The 20,110-nt window shown below is 41.5% G+C and overlaps 2 protein-coding genes and 1 long non-coding RNA gene across 13 annotated transcripts in view; 1 reads left to right on the top strand and 2 right to left on the bottom strand.

Moving 5' to 3' along the window:
- Window positions 1-13,649, bottom strand: part of PRKG1 (protein kinase cGMP-dependent 1) — a 686,067-nt gene extending 672,418 nt beyond the window's left edge. Inside the window, exons 1-2 of one of the 2 annotated variants that reach the window (XM_081004551.1) lie at window positions 13,603-13,649; window positions 12,974-13,062 (exon numbers count right to left, since the gene is read on the bottom strand). The gene's annotated coding sequence lies outside the window, so the exon portion shown is untranslated. The remainder of the gene's footprint in view (window positions 1-12,973; window positions 13,063-13,602) is intronic. The other variant, XM_081004550.1, reaches the window with a different exon arrangement.
- A 155-nt stretch (window positions 13,650-13,804) lies between these two features.
- LOC308476780 lies at window positions 13,805-17,207 on the top strand. The gene is made up of 3 exons (XR_013986088.1): window positions 13,805-14,525; window positions 15,983-16,069; window positions 16,832-17,207. It is a non-coding gene; the product is annotated as an uncharacterized lncRNA (long non-coding RNA).
- Window positions 17,208-17,664: 457 nt separating this feature from the next.
- The window catches only part of SGMS1 (sphingomyelin synthase 1), a 64,950-nt gene continuing 62,504 nt past the window's right edge, over window positions 17,665-20,110 (bottom strand). For all 10 annotated transcript variants that reach the window (XM_081004582.1, XM_081004588.1, XM_081004580.1 and 7 more), the window contains 2 exons: window positions 19,928-20,094; window positions 17,665-19,295 (listed from right to left, as the gene is read on the bottom strand). In XM_081004582.1, coding sequence (XP_080860708.1) covers window positions 19,116-19,295; window positions 19,928-20,094 — 347 coding nt within the window. In that variant the 3' untranslated portion in view covers window positions 17,665-19,115. The remainder of the gene's footprint in view (window positions 19,296-19,927; window positions 20,095-20,110) is intronic.

The following is a 20,110-nucleotide window of genomic DNA, read 5'->3' as shown; positions in this document are numbered from 1 at the left end:
AGGTGCGTGAAATCGGGATTCAACATCTCCACTAACTGTGCATTAGGTACACATTCTAATGTTCTGAAAGAACATGGATTGTGCCATCTGGTGGAGGCTGGGCTCCTTTTTTTCCTTGGCAGTTGTGCCACTTATGTTGTAGAAATGATGTGAAGAACCTTGTCACTACCACTTGTCAAAGTTAGGCCCCAGATTCATAGGAGCAAAGGACTTACACTGCATGGGGAGGGGAGGAGCTGTTTCTCCTAAAAAGAGGCCCAATGTATAGCTTGAGCATTTGAAAAGACTTGCACATTTCTGTTGTTTTATGTTAAGTTCTAAACTCCAGAAACTACAATCTGTGCGCAGTAAAAACATCTTACATGGTGATGTGTGTTACTTCAAAATGTGGCTGGGGTTCGGAATCCCCTGCTCATTCTGCTGGAATTTTGCCTCAAAGTCCTGCCCTGATACCATCACTGGTAGTGGCTGCAAAGTTAACTGTAGCCAACCTAAAAAGGATCCTGCATACTGTAGAGGGACTGACAGACTGTCAGTGCTAGATCAGAAAGAGCAGAGTTCAAATTCCAGCTCAGATATCTAGCTTAGAATGTGGCATTGGGAAAGTCACTGTCTAAACCTAGCCTATTTTAGCAGGCTGTCATGAGTGTAAATTGGAGTAACCTGATATGCCAATAGTGGGCCTTCACTATGCCAGATTTTGTTGGACTACAACTCCCATCATTTCTGACCATTGGCTATGCCAACTTGGACTCATGGGAGATGGAGTCCAACAATGTCTGGAGGGTTGCAACACCTTGAGCTTCTTGGGGTAAGGGTAGGATGCAATGTGATGCCAGACAGACAAGAATCCTGCAAATGGCAGCAAGCCCCTTCCTAAGTGCAAGAGGCAGAGACCTCCAAAACAAAGGACTTTTTGTGATAATGAAAGAGGCAAGAAAATTCACCAGGAAGTGTGGGACAACACTTGCTTTGTTACAGAAACATCTAACCTCCCAGCAAACAAATCAGGATTAATACTCACTAAATACTCAGCGCCATCTAATTTCTCTACAAATAAACCAGGATAAATCCTAAAACAAAACCAGTCATTCGGAAATGCCCTGTGCTGAACAGAAGTGGAAAACTGAGCAGAAAATTCACATGGGGGGGGGGGCAGGACTGTTTCTCCTAAAAAGAGGCCCAATGTATAGCTTGAGCATTTGAAAAGACTTGCACATTTCTGTTATTTTATGTTAGGTTCTAAACTCCAGAAAGTACAATACAATACAATACAATACGTGCACAGTAAAAACATCACCACAACAATCTCTGTTTTTCCATGCAACTGCAGTCCATCAGGTCAGATAATAGCAAATTGTTTTGTACAGTCAAGATCTCTCCAAAGCGTGAGATAACAGCATTTGTTTGAAATGTGGCCAGACCTGACCTGTTGCAGAGTGGGGGTGGGGTGGGGAGGGAGGCAGGAAGCCCAACCATTTTCAAAGCACATGGCTACTTTTTCTTTTTACCTTTCATGAGCAACTAAACAAGCCCCCATTTCTCGTGCTTCAAAGGGCCATCAGAGTTTCCACATCAAAACCAAAGGGCTCTTTCTGAGCAAAGGTAACTTAGTTCCCAACTCCTTTATCACTCAGACTTAGGGTGACTGGTTAACAATTGTTTTTAAGAAATAATAATCTAAAACATTCTAAAATACATCAAATTCAAGAGCTGGGCCAAATGTTTCTTTAAAAAATGATCAAAATGTCGAGTTTCATCACTCAAATACTGAAAGCAATATGTTTCATTCTACATTCAAATTTGTACTTATGAATATATATCCCTCCAGTCTTGAAATTCTAGTAGTATTTTAGTTTCATTGTCACCTCTTGATTGTTTTGGCAGACATCATATATGCAACATGCACAGCAAGCACAGAATACTGTTGTTGCTGGTATCCATCTGTCTCAAGAGACAATGGGATGCGCTTCCAGGGGTGAAATTAAACTGTTGCGTTAGCAGCACTGATGTGACCACTCTGGGGTGCAAGCCTGGTGGTGTGTATGGAGTTCTTGGGCTGCCCAAAATGACAAGACCTCCCTCTTGGCCTCACTGATGTGGTCCAAAAGAAAGCAGAGCAATACTTTTGGCACCAGCTTGGCTGGAAGGAGGCATACAAGGTGCCATCCAACCGTCTTAGGGACTCCAAATTTGTGTAGGGTTTACAGCAGAGCTTTCCAGTGCTTTTTTTTCTGGGGGGAGGCATGCGTACGCATACCCCTAAACATTTTGTGAATCTAAGTTTGGCAGTATTTCAATATGAGTAGGAAAATGAGAGTACCCCTTAACATCTTTTTAGAAAAAAGCACTGGTCGTGCCACCTTAGTGTGTCAGCTGCAGTGTGTAGGTGTCTTGTGCAAATGCTGCCCACTCTCCTCCCAGGGCTGGATAGCGGTGAGTTTAACCTCTGATTTGCTAGTAAAACTGAATTACTGTGTCGCGAAATGATGCAAAACTGAATTGCTGTGTTGTGAAATAATACATGCCTCCTTTAAGAACGAGGCATGAGTTCTCTTTTTTAAAACCCCTCCTCCTTCCCTAGCCCTTTTTCCTTTCATGTCATGTCTTTTAAGATTGTAAGCCTACATACAAGCAGAGACTGTCTTTTTATAGATTTGTAAGCTGGTCTGAGAGCTTTCAGATGTGGAGCAAAGCAAACATGCTTTAAATTAATATAGTTAACAACAATATCTTGGACACAACCTTTTAAAAATCTCAGATGTTGCAGTTGATAACTCTTAAAGCTCAGTTTAGTGAAAAATGTTTAAAGTAATAAAATTGAAAATTTGAATCTTTGCCATTTTGTAGGAGTGATGCCTTGTAGCCAAACATATTTGTTCACAGCAGCAAATCGTAGCATGAATTGTGCAGAAAACTGCAGGATGAATTCATCTACTATCAGCACTGTGCAACAATGCCCAGGAATAAGTGGTTCTTGCAAGGCAGTGCTGAACAAATCCAAATGAACTAAATGGAGACCAGCAATGTTTAACACAGTATCCGTTGCATCCTTCTGTCATTGTAAAGATGGGGCAATGCATGTCCCATCTGTGCTCTCGGCTGACGTGGTGTAACTGGACTGTGTCAATGTTCTTTAGACTGGAAGGAGGATATGGGATGATAGAAGTGGCCTGTTCATTTTCTGCTCACAATTTTGGACTATGCAAGGGAATGTCACATTTAAGTACTAAGCTACATTATAATCAAAGTCATAGATTAGGGAGGGAAACCATCTAGAGAAAGCTTGCTGACTCCAGTTACAGCAGTCTCAAGGACTTTATTTACATGCATGCTGCTGATGCCCTGTAGCCATATAATAATACTAACACTAATCCTCAGCGTGGGAAAGAAAACAAGCAGGAGACAGATTAACATCAACAACAAAAAGTAATTAGACCAGTTAAAATGGGCTAATACTAGAATGAAGGAAGACTAAGGAACAGTCCAACATCTATCACTGACCAGTGGCATAAATAAGTGTAAGTACTTGGCCAGAAAGGGTAAATATAGTGGAGATAAACAGTACACTAGTCCAAGCTGCATAAGGCAGTGAACTGCAAATGGCCTGCTACTGTACTGAGGTTTGTAAGCAATGACTGGATTCACTTTTGAGTTAAACCCTTTCCTGGAGTAAGATTTACCGCATTTAAATGTCTCCGATTTACACCAGTGGGTTATGTACGCCTGGCAGTCAGCCCCTTCACTGACATCTGAAAGCTGCAGTTTATTTGGTGTCGTGTCTGCAAAAGTTCAGGTTTCTCTATCGCTTCCACGCTGTCTTTTAGTTTTTGCTATCTTGAGTAAAGCAATGCCTGAAATAAGCAGCTGTGCTGACAAACGGCAATAGTGGCGTCATTGTCTCAAAAGATAATGCCAGGCTGCTTAATGCATTTTGATGCACAGCACAATTAACCTTGTCCTGCGTGCCAGAATTTCCACTAGAAACAATGACCTACTTGCTATGAGGTGTCAATGAAAATAGCAATTATATTTAACCAGGGTACAAAGGCAAGATATTGGATGTTGCAGAGCTCTGCTGTTCCCAATTCCTCTTCCTTTGGGGGGGGGACACTAAAAGCAGATCTACAGAGCCGGCAGCCTGTTCCATCTCAGATTACAGAACGGGAGGTGTCAGATTTCAACCCTTCTCAGAAAAACCCTTCCTGCAAATGGGAGGTACGCACATGAGGGTTAAGTATTCTAGCTAGCTGGTCTTTTCTGTGATGTACCAAAGCTTGTATCCAATGCAATGCTAAGCAATTATCCCATCGGTGCAAGGATTTCTGCTTGTGCCTTGGGACTTTGCCCCGCTACCCTTGTCCTGCCCCACTCCCTGCACATGCAAAGATGATATCGAATCATAGAATTGTAGAGCTGGAAGGGATCTCAAGGGTCATCTTGTCCAACCCCCTGCAATGCAGGAATCTAAACTAAAGCATCCATAACAGATGGGTATGTCAAAGAAACTCCTAGTCTTCTCTCTTGGCAAGGTAGTATTGACATACTGGGAGTCATATTCAGTACTGGCATTCCACCAGCTTTTAAAGATACACCTCCTTACATAAGCAGTCTCCTGATTGAACCTCCTATTTTACTTGCCTTAATCGCTGGCTTGACAGTTTTAATTGCTGTGCTGTGTTAATAGGTTTGTTTTGTTGCTCCATTTTAATTGTGAAGGTTTATTTTTATTCGTGTGAACTGCTCAGAAGCCACCTTGCCAATTAAGCAGTATATACATTTAATGATATTAATAAACATTGAAACGTATGTACCATCCATTCACTCAGATACACTGCACACGTCTGCTGAGATGGTGTGCTCTTTCTCAAAGGGCCTTTTCTTGTGTTGTGAGCACCAGGTGGTCAAACTTTATTTGTGGCTAGCTGTCTTTTAAAGCATATTTTTAAATAACCAATGTAAAGACCTATCAATAAGCCCAGACAGGAAACGTGTGATGACCGACGGTAGGGTGGATCATCAGGAAATGAAACGCTGGCAGAACTATATTGTCAGATACATTAAAACTATCAACAACAGCTACTAGCTATGTTCTGCCTTCATGGTGTTTTGTCAATGGGTTCTTTATCTGGGATGTATGAAGCAAATGCAAAACACAAGCAGTGAAGGAAGTCTGAAACTTATTGAGCAGCAGGCTTCTCATACACAAGGATACAGAATCACTCCTTTGCACAAGCATAGACGCAAGATAGGATAGACTAACATGCCAGGCCCTCCTTTACACAAGGATATCAAGCAAGCAACAATCCCTCCTTTACACAAGGATAGACACAAGAATAGAATGCAATAACATACCAGGCGGATGGCAGAATCCCTCCTTTCAGCTGCTGAAAGCACCAAGGATGTAGCAGCAGAGTAAACCCTAATCTGGCCAGACTATACAGCACATTCATCAGTTTAGGCCTGCATCAATACTGCTACCCCCCAAGTTACCTTCACCTGGCTTCATTGTTACTACCTTCACCTGCCTTGGGGGTCTCATGAGCTAGGCCAGCAGGCAAGCAAAGTAATTTTGTGCCAGAAGCCCTCCTGTGAGCGCAATCAAGTCAGCAGAACTCAGCATTAGAATCACTGCTGCTGAGCTCATGGTGACATGAAGGGTTCATTGTGCAAGGCCATCTACACCTCCTCAACATCCATCTTCTGCATTTCCACTACTCGTAATCAGAGGAAGTAAGCTTCTGAATATTAGTTGCTGAAAATCACATGTGCAGAGAATGCTGTTGGATCCTGTTTGTGGACTTCCTACACACAGGCATTTGGTTAGTCACTGTGAGAACAGGATGCTGGACTAGATGAGCCATTGGCCTCATCCAGCAGGCTCTTTATTATGTTTAAATATTCTCATGATTGTTTTTTGTTTTGTTTTTATTTGTTTGTTTTGCTTTTAACAGGACAGCTTTTCACAGCAAATCACCCCATTCATTGATCTTGTCCGGCGCTGCTTACTCAAACCAACAGCTCTTCAAGGGCAAAGGTCTCTATGGATCCTGTTACCAAGATCCTTTATCTGGAAAAGCTGGGCAGTGAATCTGGTGATTTCTAAATTCAGAGCACAGGCACTGCCAGTGGGTTGCGCTACATTAAATATATACAATTGGAACATGCAACAAAATCCCTTTTGCAGTAAATCCTCACCTTCTATCAGCCGTGCTCCTGTTTAGGGTTTTAGTCAGCCATGTCCCATTCCAGGAGGATAGGCCACTCCACTTAATTCCATCCCATCCCACAGCACTAGTTTCTTCTTCTTCCAGTCATTAGAATTCTGTGGCATGCTCATTCCTCTTTGGGCTGTTTGGAACGTTGTGAGTTTCTGCATCTTTAAGGTCCTAATTTCTGCTTGCCATTTTGCAAATCTCAAGGATCCCCCAAGCAGGCTGATATCCTCCTCATTTCTCAGTTGTTTTGTTTTGACTCAAGTTCTGTCAGCACTCACCACCTGAGTTTGCTATTAGATGGACTGCTAGCTACCTCTTGACAACAACTCTTGGTAGGGCTTGTGAAATGGGAACCATTTTAAGAACATTTTAACCAGCCTTTCAAGGGGCATAACTTTGAGTGCCTCTTTATTTCCCCCTCATTGCTGGCTGGGCAGGAAAAGTCTAGACATTACTCTTCATGCAGAGAGGAGGAGGAGAATAACAAAGAGATAAAGGCAAATTCCCACTGAAATGAGTGAGATGTGATTTCAAATGCAGGTGTGTATCATTCAAGGTGCACAGTTTGGATAATGGATTTTTGCCTGTATAATCCCCGCAGAAGCAAATTCAGTTTTGTTGCCTCTGATCTTATCCAAGTGAAGAAAATAGGCTGAGGAATACTCTAACCTGCCTTCTGGAATATTTATAGCTTCCCATTCTTGCATTAATTCTGTATTCTACAGTGAAACAAGTTGTGTTTCTTTCTCCCAGAGGGAGAAACAGGTAGCATTAAAATTAGGTTCTTGCTGCCTCCTTAATGAGGCATCCTCATTTGTTATGGATGTGCTGTACTCTGCCAACCAGAGAGGTTTTGACTTCAGCTACCATTTTTCTATACAAAAGACCTCAAAGTCTGATTGGAGAAAATATCAGAGATCTTTTAAAAAGTGGGTGTGCTTATGAAAAGGCCCTTGGTTTTGTTAGGGACCTGTGTTTCAGCTCCAAATGCAATTGAATCATTACATTGTACCTTTAAATTCCCTGACATGGAATGGGCATGAGCACAAAATTTGCATTCTCAAGACTCTCCATTTTAATAATAATAACAATATTATTAATAATAAACCTAACCGAGGATTTTATCCAATTAGTCCTACTCAGAGTGGGTCCATTGAAACAAATGGACCTAAGTTAGTCATGTTCATTAGCATCAATGGGTCTGCCCCAATTATGATTTCCCTCCTAGCTATAAATATATTTGTGAACATGATCGGGCTGGATGATGCTTGCCAAAAATCAATAATAATAATAATAATTATTTATTTATACCCCACCCATCTGGGCAGCTCCCAACAGAATATTAACAACACATTGAAAAATCAAACATTAAAAACTTCCCTAAACAGGGCTGCCTTCAGATGTCTTCTAAAAGTCAGATACAGTAGTTGTTTACAGTGGTACCTCAGGTTAAGTACTTAATTCGTTCCGGAGGTCCGTACTTAACCTGAAACTGTTCTTAACCTGAAGCACCACTTTAGCTAATAGGGCCTCCTGCTGCTGCCGCACCGCCGGAGCACAATTTCTGTTCTCAACCTGAAGCAACGTTCTTAACTTGAGGTAATATTTCTGGGTTAGCAGAGTCTGTAACCTGAAGCGTATGTAACCTGAGGTACCACTGTATTTCCTTGACATCTGGTGTGAGGGTGTTCTACAGGGTGGGCGCTCCACAGGGTGGGCACCACTACCGAGAAGACCCTCTGCCTGGTTTCCTGTAACCTTACGTTTCACAGTGAAGAAGGCCCTTGGAGCTGGACCTCAGTGTCCGAGTTGAGCGATGGGGGTGGAGACGCTCCTTCAGGTATACTGGGCTGAGGCAGTTTAGGGCTTTAAAGGTCAGCACCAACACTTTGAATTGTGCTCGGAAACATACTGGGAGCCAATGTAGGTCTTTCAGGACCAGTGTTATATGGTCTTGGCAGCCACTCCCAGCCACCAGTCTAGCTGCCACATTCTAGATTAGTTGTAGTTTCCGGGTCACCTTCAAAGGTAGCCCCACATAGAGCGCATTGCAGTAGTCCAAGCGGGAAATAGCTATAGCATGCACCACTCTGGTGAGATAGTCTGCAGGCAGATAGGGTCTCAGCCTGCGTACCAGATGGAGCTGGCAGACAGCTGCCCTGGACACAGAATTGACCTGCGCCTCCATGCACAGCTGTGAGTCCAAAATAACTCCCAGGCTGCGCACCTGCTCCTTCAGGGGCACAGTTACCCCATTCAGGACCAGGGAGTCTCCCACACCTGCCCACCCCCTGTCCCCCCAAAACAGTACCAGAGAAATGGCGGAATAAGAGTTTCAGTGGGTGGAGTTAAGCATTCAATGTGTCCTACAATTTAGCAAAACATGGAAAACTTCAATATATTTGAGACGGGGAAATAAGATAAAAATACAAATTTGCTCGATGTGTGCCATTTGGGCATGTCACAGAGTTTACTGTGGCCTGCCACGGGCTTAGAATTGCCCAGGTGCAGAATTTTAGTTGGATTTTAGCCTAGATTAGTAAGTCGGCTCCAACTAGCCTTATAGCTCCATGTGGTGTTCAAGGGGCTACTTGGGAGCAGAAAAAGAACAGTGGCACTTCACAGTCTAGCCTAAGAACACTCAGAACAGCCACATGTCCCTGGCAATAGTACACAACAGGGCAACATCACCATTCTTGCGACACTTGGGAAATCTGTTAAATTGATTTATTCCCACCCACAATTCCATTTATTATTCCTTTTATTATGCTGGCACTCAGTTGTCCTTCCCTTTTCACGCTGGGTTGTTTTTGTGAAATAGTTTCAGATGCGCTGAGAAAACCAGAAAACAAACCACTACCCAGACATACCAACCACACCTAAAATCTGTAAGCATGCTAGACCACCAGGCACATTTTTTAGCACATATAAAGACTCGTTTTACTTCTGGCATTCCATGTGCCAACAGCTAGAAAGAAGTTTGGGAACCATAAAATCAAACAAACTCTGGTGTTTTTTCAATTATTTTCAGATGATTTCATTGGTAGGACCAAGGAATTGCTTTTAAAAAAAAAAAAAAAAGTGTTTTGGTCAGGGTTTTGCAGGAAGGATTCAAGTGCATGTAGGGATTGCACAACTGGGATGGATTAAAGTGCTCTGTTTGGCCTAACACAATAAATCCACTTTTTTTAAAAAAAAAAAAGTGGACTTTTTGCAGTTTAGAAAGTAATGGGGAAATTCATTGAAAAGTGTGGGGTGGAGATTCATGGGAAGACATATGAACACTACGCAAGCAAGCCAGGATGAGTGCTTGTTTGTTGTCATATCACCTTCCTGTAAACAAGTCAGAACAAACACCCAAGCAAGAAAAGACATAGTCTAACCTCCCCGTTAGCATTACGCAAGCAAATCAGGATGAACACTCAGTAAACAGGATGTTATAGCCCTGCCTTCTCTACTGCTGCTCAGACACCTCTTCCTTTCCTTTTCTTGCTTGGTGCGGCTGAAAGTGCTGTCATGCTTTGAAGGGCACTACTTTAGGCTTACTCCTCCCTAAGAGCAGATGAGGTGGTAAACCTGTTTGTGGACTGCACCATGTCAGAAGGAAGGAGGGGTAATGGCAGGGCTTTTTTTTTTCAACCAGAACTCCCTGGAACTGAATTCCAGCAGCTCTTAGAAGGTGGAGGTCCTACAGTTCAACAACCTTGGGTGGGTGCTCAGCAAGTTCCACCACCTCTTTTTCTAGAAAAAAAAACCCCGGGTAATGAAATGGGCAGATGCTCCCCCTCCAATAGACATTTCTTGCACATAGAAAAGTGGCATGTCCCTTGGACTTTATGGATTGGCATGCCAAGGTTGTCTGATGTAAATGCCCTACACCCACCCTCCCCTTCTTCAGATATAACAGCACCCCAACCTCTGCAAGCAGGCCTGTGCAGAGCTTGTTTAAGGTCTGGGGCATGAGTCTTATTAGAAGTTATAAACTCAAACAAAAAAGCAGTTTATAATTTACTGGGATGCTTTCTTAGGGAGGTCTCTGATTTTATGTGGAACACTAGTGACACCCGGTGGTTGCTTGTACTCATTACAGTTTTACTTTTTTGAACAGTATCTCCATTGCATGCAAGAACAGGCCTAACAACCAAGGTCTATGAAAAAGGAGTATATCAACAAGGCTTCAGGGTTTTTTGGTGTTGTTTTGTTTTTCTGCAGAAACAGGAATGGCAGCAACAGCAGCAGCAGCAGCAGCAGCAGCAGCAAGTAAGCACATTTCTGACCTTAGTGGCTGTAGAATACAGGGCATCAATCAAGTGTAAAGATCACAGTTTAATGATTTTCAGAAAGGAGCAGCCAAGTTAGGCATGTCTGGAATGTACTTCGGCACATTTTTGAAAAGGGAACTATTGGGGTTAATGCTATTCTAACACTGTCATAGTACTAGATCTGTTCCACAGAACTTATGCGTTACCTAGCCCTCACATACAAAAGGGAGCAGTTTTGTTATCGCATTGAAGTAAGCTACTGTAGCTGAGCAACTTCTTCAAATTCTCCCACCAGCTAAACCTGCCCACTGGGTTCTGAGACAGGGCCAGCCATAGCTTGGTGGTAGAGCATCTGCTTTGCATGCCAAAGGTTACAAGTTCAATCCCTGGCATCTCCAGCTAGGGATGGGAATGCTCTTTGTCTGAAGCCCTGGGGAACCACTCACTGACAGTCGGTGTTGACAGTACTGAGATGGACCATAATATCTAAGAGCAAGGAAGCTTCCTATATTCGATGTATGCAACAACAGCAGCAAGGATACTTCTCGCAAAACATTGGAAAACTCAAGATCTACCCACACTGGAAGAATGGCAGATACAACTGATAGACTACATGGAACTGGCTGAAATGACCGGCAGAATCCGTGACCTGGGAGAAGAGAGGATTGAGGAGGACTGGAAGAAATTTAAGAACTATTTACAAAAGTATTGTAATTTGAGTGAATGCTAAATAAGATGCTAGATCAAAATAACTGAGCACCACTAAATTTAGAAGTTTTTAAGAAAATAAGTAAGACTGTGAAATTTAGCTCCTTCTGAGAATTATAAGATTATGAAATATAGAAGGGATATAAGAATTTAAATAAGATGATAAATTGCTGACCAAATGTTACAACGATGAAAGTGGGAGCGGGAGATGTGAGGAAGTCCAAAGAAAATGTGAAAATATGTTAAGATCAATGTTATATTGCTTATTATGTTTATTTTTATTGTAAAACCTAATAAATTGCTTTAAAAAAAAAAAAAAGGAAGCTTCCTATATTCGAAATGTCCAATGCAGGACATTCTATTGCCTGAAGCAAAGGGCAAGATGCCACCCTCTCATTCCACATACAAAAATCAAGAAGATTGGCAAATTAAATCATATTTCAACACTCTAGCAATGAGACAGTGTCTTTTACCACACCTGAAGGCCAACGGCTAGCTTAGTGGGTGCAGGGCAAGCCATCTCCAAGACAACAGCGATGGACAGTTCACATTCAATAGCTTTACACTGCTATTGCACAAGAAGTTTTTTTTTTTAAAAAAAAAATCACTTCAGATCTGGCCCCAACTCTCCTTTATTTTTTGGATTCCTGGCTTGTTCTTTTCATGAGCTCATTTCTGCCTTGGGCTTTCTGACACAGAATGTGCAAATGAGTTCCGTCCCCAACTCCAACCCCTAGCTGACGGATAAAAAACACGTACCCTTCTTTCAGGACACCTACAAATGCAACAGGTAGAAAAGGGTGTTCAATCATCACGTTGTTCTTTCTGTCTTTGAACCTGAAATGGCTATTCATGCATTCTGCTTAATGGATAACTTATCCCTAGAAAATATTTTTGTCAGTAATAATTGGGAGATAATATCCAAGAATTCCCTGCGCATTATCCATGCACACACAGAGAGATTGAAAGTGTCAATCAGTATTATCAGCATCTACTAAATGCCTTCCATCCTAAACTCTTTTTATAAGGAAGTTAAAATATAATCCAAACATGGAAAAGTTGGGGGAAAGCGAAGGAGAAATGGATAATGACACATGATCCAGGTTTAGTCTTCTGCAATTGTTAAAAGCCTTGGATGGGATTCATATAAAGAAGTTATCCAGCTAGTTTAATAGGGCCCAGCTGAGCATTAACGCATGGATACAAATGAGTATTCAGGTTCACATTTGCAGTCTCATTCATTGCATATCTGTAAACCTGCTTGTGCTATCAACATCTCTTGCTAGATTACATGCTGCTTGCAAGCCTGAATAGGTAAGATAAATTGACATATGGAGGCAGCTTGTTCCAAAGAGAAGAAATAGAAAGCAAAAACCATCAAAGATGCAACATGAAAGAACAAACCTTAGGCATACGTAAGGCAGCAAAAGGTAACAGGGAAACAGATGCCTTGTGACAGGTTTCGCCAGCCTTCTAGTGCTGGGAAGTTGCATAAACACAAGGTCAAAGTCTGCAAAGCAGAATAGAAGGAAAAGAAGCCAGCAGGTTTTTCCCCATGCAAGGAAGTCAATGGTCAAAGCATGAGAGCGCTTAGGAAAGGGTACAGTTCCCCTCTCTGATAAGACTAGGTTATGCATTTGAGGCAAAGGCAAAGATTGACACACCTGCAGTCCTCGGGGTGTGGGTGGGTGTTTATATATCTGTATCTATAATCCTCTTAAGTGAAAAATTCTCAACAGAGAAGAGCCTTTTTAAAAAGCAGGAAGTCACCAGAGAATTGCTCACCTGAGGCCCCATGAGGCATCATTATGAATTACTTGCTCATTTCCTGAAGTGTTGGAATATTTCTCCTCTGCAAGGAAAGTGTGAAAAGCCTGGAATAAAAATGCAAACAGCCAGATGTCAAATTGTAAGATGATAACTGACTTGGTGCATAGCATTACACAATGGATAACCTGCCAACATGCAGTTGTAGCCAGCTAACCTCTACACAGAGTAGACCCTTCAAAATGAATAGACGTAAGGTACTCATCTCCATTAACTTCAGTATGACTAAGACTGTACAGTACTCAGCTGAGGGTGTGATAGTATATCTCTTTTCAACCACCTTCATTGGCTTCCTGTTTGCTTCTCTACTGAATTCAAAGTGCTGGTGCTTATTTATTTACCAAGTTTTACATCCTGCCTTCCTTCAAGGAATTCAAGCTGATTGCATGGGATTCCCTGTGTAACTTCAGCAAAATGGTTGCCCCATGACCCTTCAGATCAAATTTTCACTTTGGAAGTGGTGTTTGAACTTGCCAGTAGCTGGGGGATGGATGCTGAAATGGCAGTGAAATCCAGGGGTGCTATTATTATTATTATTATTATTATTATTATTATTATTATTACCAACTTAGGCTTGCTTACCCTACCTGGAGAGAATGGACCTTGCCTTTTTTATTATCCAGGATGCCCTACTTCAATGAACACTATGTGGGTGGGTGTCTCCTTAGAGATGGTTTGGAAATTTCAGCTGCTCCAAAATGCTGTTTGGGGTCAGTCAGTCAGAGCATACCATGCCCATATTGTTACTTCCCTCTCATTTCTTTATTGAATTAATGGCAGGTATTACAGTTAAAATGCTTTTGGCACTTCACAGCTTAATACTTTGGTTCACGAGCGAGGGACACTTTTCATCAGTTACCCACACTATTTCCACTTCTACCACTGAGGTACTCCAATTAGTACCCAGGGAGTTACCGGCTTGTTACCGGCTTGGGAATCTTTTCCAAGAAAAACTCTCTCCTCCTGACTGGAATGAGACCCAAGGAATCGGTATTCCCACAGCTTCTACCTCTCCTCCCTCAGACTCAGCCCTCCAGTGAACTCCTGTCTGTTTACCTTCCCTCAGACACTCAACGCCATCTTCCTTTCGAAGCTGTGAGGCTCTTTCCTCTTGCTGTCAACGGTCTCCTCAGAACAGATGTTCAATTCAAATCAGATTCTCTCAGACAAACCCTCTCCTAATCCCCATCTCCCATCTCAAATCGAGCCCTCTCTCTCTCAAACTAAACCCTCTCCCTTCTCTGTCCCTGTCTAACTCTGTCCCTCAGAAACTGCTCCTTTTATTCTTCCCTCCAAAGTGCTGTTCCACAAATACACCCCCCCCCCGGCTAGCAGTCTTGGTGGTCATCAGAGAGAAGCTCCAGCCCTCTGGGTGCAATTCTGAAGGACTTCATCACCAGACTTTGGTCTGGTTCTGCTGTCTATCACAAACACTATTCTGTTGGTGGTTATATGCAACAAGACCTTCTCAGAGGTGGCCTCGCAGCTGTGGAATTTCATCCCATGTGAGGTCAGGCAAGCCCCGCCCCTGGATAATTTTAAACAGGCCTTTTTTATGGCCTTCAGAAGCTAATTGCAAATATTGCTGTATAAATGGCATTGTGGCCTAGTTTCTAAATAGGCTATTTGCTATTTCCCTGCTGGCTTTTAGAAAATGCGGCACAGATATTTTAAATGGTTTTAAAATGTGTTTTCAAATATAAATCATTGTCAATTAGGGTTTGATGTGTGGAGAAATTACCATTTAAAATGTGTTTCCTGAGACAGGGTTTTGTTTTTTTAAAATAAAAGTATGCTGTGGATGTGGGGTTATGTGAAGGATTAAGTTTAAAATACCATGAATCTGAGGGTAGATGGCAGTTGGCAGCTACTCAGTTGCAAAAAGAATGGTCATGGAAAAGCGGGTTCTTTTTATATGAACCAAGAGGATTGTAAAATTTCACTGGGTAGAAATTCTTGGTCACTTATTGGACACAAAAAAAGTGGTCTGGTGAGGGGGTAGAATTATATGCCCCTCAAATCTGACTGGTTGGTTGCAAGTATAGGCTGGCTGGAACATAAATACAACCATTCTCAATGTATTTTTGCTCTGCTACACATTTGAAAAGAGCGTGTTTATTCTTCCATTGCTGCTGCTGCAGCTGCTTCTGCCATTTTCATCTCGCACTATTTCAGCTACTTTTGAGTTGAAATCTGACAAACTTTTTTTTGTGCTTGCTTTGCACCAGGAACCTGTTAATGCAATGTCGGGGTTATTTGCAATGAATAATACATTGACATTTTATTCTCCTGAGGAAACAACTTTATTTTGAATTCTTTGTTTTGGTGTGCTCATTTGAGGCTGGAACATTTTGTACACTTAGCTGCAGGAACCAGAATAGCTGGTTGCACCCTTCTGCTCCACTTATTAGGATCCCAGCAATAAAATTGTCTAATTTCATACATACTCTCGTATGCCCCCCCTTTACTGCTGATGTAATTATTTTAATTAAACTGCCCTGTTCCCACAGGCTCAGGCAAACTTACTATTAATAAAGCAATATTTCCTTTGCTTTTTGCTTATCCTCATCATTTACTTAACCTCCCTACAAATACTTTTCATTGAAATGATTTTAAACAAAATCTTAAAAATTGTCCTCTGCCCCCCCCCCGGGGGGGGGCAGGAAAAATGAAGCAGGCACTGAGTAGAATGTGCTGATTATTTTGTTCCTATCAGCATCCTACTGGCTGCATATCGAACCAACGGCAATCTCCAAAGGCAGCCACAGACAGGTAGCAATGCCAGTAGCCCAGTCTGAATTTAACCAGTGCTTTGGCAGCCTAGCAAAAGCTGGTAAAAGTGTTTCTAGAGACCAATGCTACCTGGGTAAGCAGAAACATTGAATCACAGAGAACACCCAAATTGCATTCTTACCTTTTTTAGCTCTCTCCATATCTTCACCCCTATCTTTGTACCATTGTTTCCAGTTCTATCTCTCCCCATGAGCTTCAGTCCTCCAGTTTGAAACCAGCTCTACCTACCTTCCTTGCTACCTCTCGTGCCTACTTCCAAGAGTATCTAGCGAACAGGTAGGTGATGTGGTGCCCTCCAGATGTTTTGTGGACTACAACTCTCATCAGCCCCAGCCAGCATCACCAATGGGGAAGAATGATGGGAGATGCACTCCACTGGTGATATTCCATTAAATATTTGCACCAATGCAATGGGATTTCCTCCCCTCCCCTCCTGTGTGACCTGAACCATTACCAAATCTGCTCTGGAGGGTTGGAGGAACCCCCAGTACAGATTTTGGGGATACATGGTGTGTGTGAGAACAGTCTATTGTACAAGGAGAAATCTTGCATTGGGGGAATGTTCTCCTTATTGTTAGGTTGAATACAAGCCCATTACACCAAGAGAGCACCACGTTGGCTACCCCTGATGTAGATAGTACTCCCTTTTCGTCTTCATGCAGATCCCCACCTGTAAGCTTCACCTTGCTGGTAAAACCTTTGGCCTACCCTCTTAAGTCACCATCACCGGCTAAATTTTAAGCTGTGTTTTTATCTTGTGTTCTCATCCTGTGAACCACACTGGGATCATCCTGTGAACCACACTGGGAAGGGAGGTATATAAATATAAATAGTAGCAGTAGCAGCATCTAAAGTACATGTATTCATTCATACCCACCCCTTGCCCCTTAACATCAGCTTCTCTCAGCAGAAGCTCGTCTTTTGGGCTTAAGTCTGTACAGCAGCACATAGACTGATAAAATTTCAACCAGCGCTGGCAACAGGGCTCTATATTGTTACAAGTTCCTTAACATACATCCCAAGCTGCCTATGGCTGGAAACAAGGATACTGGACTTTAATGGGCTACTTGCTTCACCTAGTGTTCATTGCAGTTTGAATCTGAAGCTGCAAGCAAGAACCGACTGCAACCAGTGCACAGAGTTGGTGTTTGGTGTAGCCGCAGTCATCCCCACCATTAAGGAGAAAACTCCCAACTGGTGCAGCAAGCTGGAGAGATGAAATGGCACAATAAGAGCATTTTGGAAAGCGGATGAAGACGATGCCACGAAAGAAATGCAGGAGCCAGGTGGGAACACTCAGTAAGGTGTCGGATAGGTGTGAAAGCATGAGATCCACTACATTTAGAACAGGTTTAAACATATTAAAATTCTGGCCCCACTTTCAATAAGGCACAGGATTCATGTTTCTTTGTTTTTCTTTTACCATATACCATTCCCGCCCCCCCTACATTATCCAGAGACACAGAAAGAGAGAGGGAGCTAAAAGTATATTGTTTATGATCAGAGCGTAGGTTGCTTTGTGGACAAAAAGAACTACTTTTAACTATATAGTTTCAAAATTCCGAGGGGTAAAGAGAAAAATCATATATTGTTTGTTTGCAGAACTCAGCATAGCTAAAATTGTACAATCCTTCTAGCAAAGCTGAACATTTAACTATATAGTTTCAAAATTCCGAGGGGTAAAGAGAAAAATCATATATTGTTTGTTTGCAGAACTCAGCATAGCTAAAATTGTACAATCCTTCTAGCAAAGCTGAACATTTAAAGCCAAGTTTTAAAGCCAAGCCAAACAGAATGAGCCCCACAAAAAGCCAAAGCCAACACAGATGGCATTAACGTTATAAAAAAGAGACTACTTGTTTAAAAGCCATTTTATTTTCCTTCACCATTATTGTTTTACAATACAAATTTCACCTTGTTGAACACACAAAAAAAACCCTACAGAAGATAACTCTGTTTCACGTAAAATACAGAATGAATATATATATTTTTATATAGATAGATAGATATATGCTTCTTCATTCTTAAAAAACTATTTTGTTCTGCACATTGGCAAGTATAGGATAGAATACTTCCCCCAGACACAATATGTATGGCAGGACTGAAATTTTAGAGTTACATGCAGTTTCTGCACAATTCTGTTTTCAAGAAATCAATTGTTTTTCAACAAAATTTTCATTCAGGGATGAGACATTGTTTATAGTTTGATTTTTGATTTGCTAATCATTTGGAGAGAAAAATAATCTTATAAAAAGGAATCCATAGCTGTTTTCTTGCTATAGTTAAAATCCATGTATGGAATGGACAATAAAATAATTTAAGAAGCAAATTTCACTCTAACATCTCCACAATATGTGAAGACTTGATTATGGTATTTGGTTTTTCTTCCAATTTAGTCATCTGAACATTGCAAGCAGATTCCCAATTTAATTTAGATATAAAATCAAAATTTAGTAATGTATACAATACATATAATATTTGTTTCATGGAATACTTTATTTTAAATTAAAACTTGTAAAGACTGCCTACTGACCATACTATCAAGACAAGAAAGGCACTAGAAACAGATACATCTCTCTCCCAAGAAGCTTTTTTTTATTTTAACTCTTTTCTCTGACATGTAAAAATCTTTTTTAGATTTTATTTTTACGCATATCATTTTGAAAAATAAAGTTAGGAAATACTTAGAAAAATCACTTTACAACAGAATAATTTTTTGCACTTTTTGACACTGTCACTGCAGATTTACAAAATCAAAGTTTACCAAACCTTTCTGTGTCTATCATTAGTAGCTTCAGTGAAACAGGTAGAAAGATTCCTGTATATTATTATCCCAATCAGGTATTTAGAAACCTTCATATAGACATTTGCTAGAAAATGGCTTACAGCCCAATCTTTGGGGCAAGAGATATGAAAATTATGTTTTCCCAAGAAAATAATACGCTTTGTTCCCAGACGAGACTGGAAAGACCAGAACTTATGATATAAAAGCCTCTTTTTCTGTTTACGCTGCTGCATCATATACAAAGAAACATGGTGATTAGCAATGCAAATCCAAAATCTATTAACAAGAAATGTATACAGTGCATGATAATTTACGGTTTCCTTATTGTTGTCCATCGCAGATCCTTTGGAGAGAGAAAAAGTTCACAGTGCTTACCAGGTAAGAGACTAGATTACAGTCAAGGTAATGGTTAAAAGGTAGAGGAAAGGGAGCAGTTCAGTTTTTATGGCATCTCTTCTTGCGGAGTTCTTAGCACTTTTGGACAGTTCTTTTGCCATCTCTTCTTCTTCTTTTTTGTAGCTGTTATGTGTCATTCACCAATCTGCTGTACTTAGGCTGTCTACCCAGTCGGAGAGCTTGCCAGGAAAATGGCCAGTGGTAAGAGCGTGGGACAATGCCCGGAACATTCTTTTCAAAGTACTGGAAGGGTCTATACCACCACACTCGTGCAAGGAGGTTTGTCTGGGAAGCTTCTTTTAGCACCTGCAAAACAACAGTGTTTACAAATGAAGCCTCAATAAAGAAAAACCCACAGGCAGCAGTTTATTTGCTCTTCCAATATATTTCATGCCTGAAACACATTATTAGGGTCCCATTATGACTACTACTTTTTGGGGCTGGGGGACAGAAGAAACACAGGGGAGAGCTTGCTATGTACCCCATCACACCAACAGAAAAGAAGAGCACAACAGAAGTAGCACATGGAAACTATGATTTAAATGTGCTTTGCTTCAGGAACTCTTTTTCCTTATCATACCTTATTATATCTTGGGAAGCAATCAATGTTTTTGCATACTATCTATTAATAATGGTTTCACATCTTAGAACAAAAAAAACCCCCTGTCCCTGACTGTTTCACAAGTAGGAAAGCACCGAGCAGGAAGTACCTAACATATTCAGGACAAGCCTGAAAGGCAGATATGAGTAGCCAAACTTGTTTGAGCTTGTTGCTTCTCACTCTCCCCCCAAGTCCCCTCCTCATGACAGAAAGTGTGAATGCACACACACATATATATATTGCCTTCCCAGAGGGTCTGGATAAAAAATCAGATCCAGTACAAGAACAAATGTATTGGAATAGGTCAGCTTAAGCTATTGGGGGAAGAGAGACTCACTTGTTGGTTGGCCATTGTGTGATACCACCAGAAAAGTCTTGTAGTGATGTAGTAAGCCACCACCACATCCACAGTGTAGTGGTCGTGAGCCAAGAGGATACAGAACATCCCCACTAAGCTGAGAGTCCAACAAACCCAATGATACCACCAGAGTCGCCGAGGTGAATCTGAAGGCAAGGAAAG

This window comes from Podarcis pityusensis (assembly GCF_964106645.2).
Source record: "Podarcis pityusensis genome assembly, chromosome: 5".
Lineage (NCBI taxonomy): Eukaryota > Metazoa > Chordata > Lepidosauria > Squamata > Lacertidae > Podarcis > Podarcis pityusensis.
The sequence above is the reverse complement of the archived record's forward strand: the minus strand, read 5'-3'. Positions and strand labels throughout refer to the sequence as shown.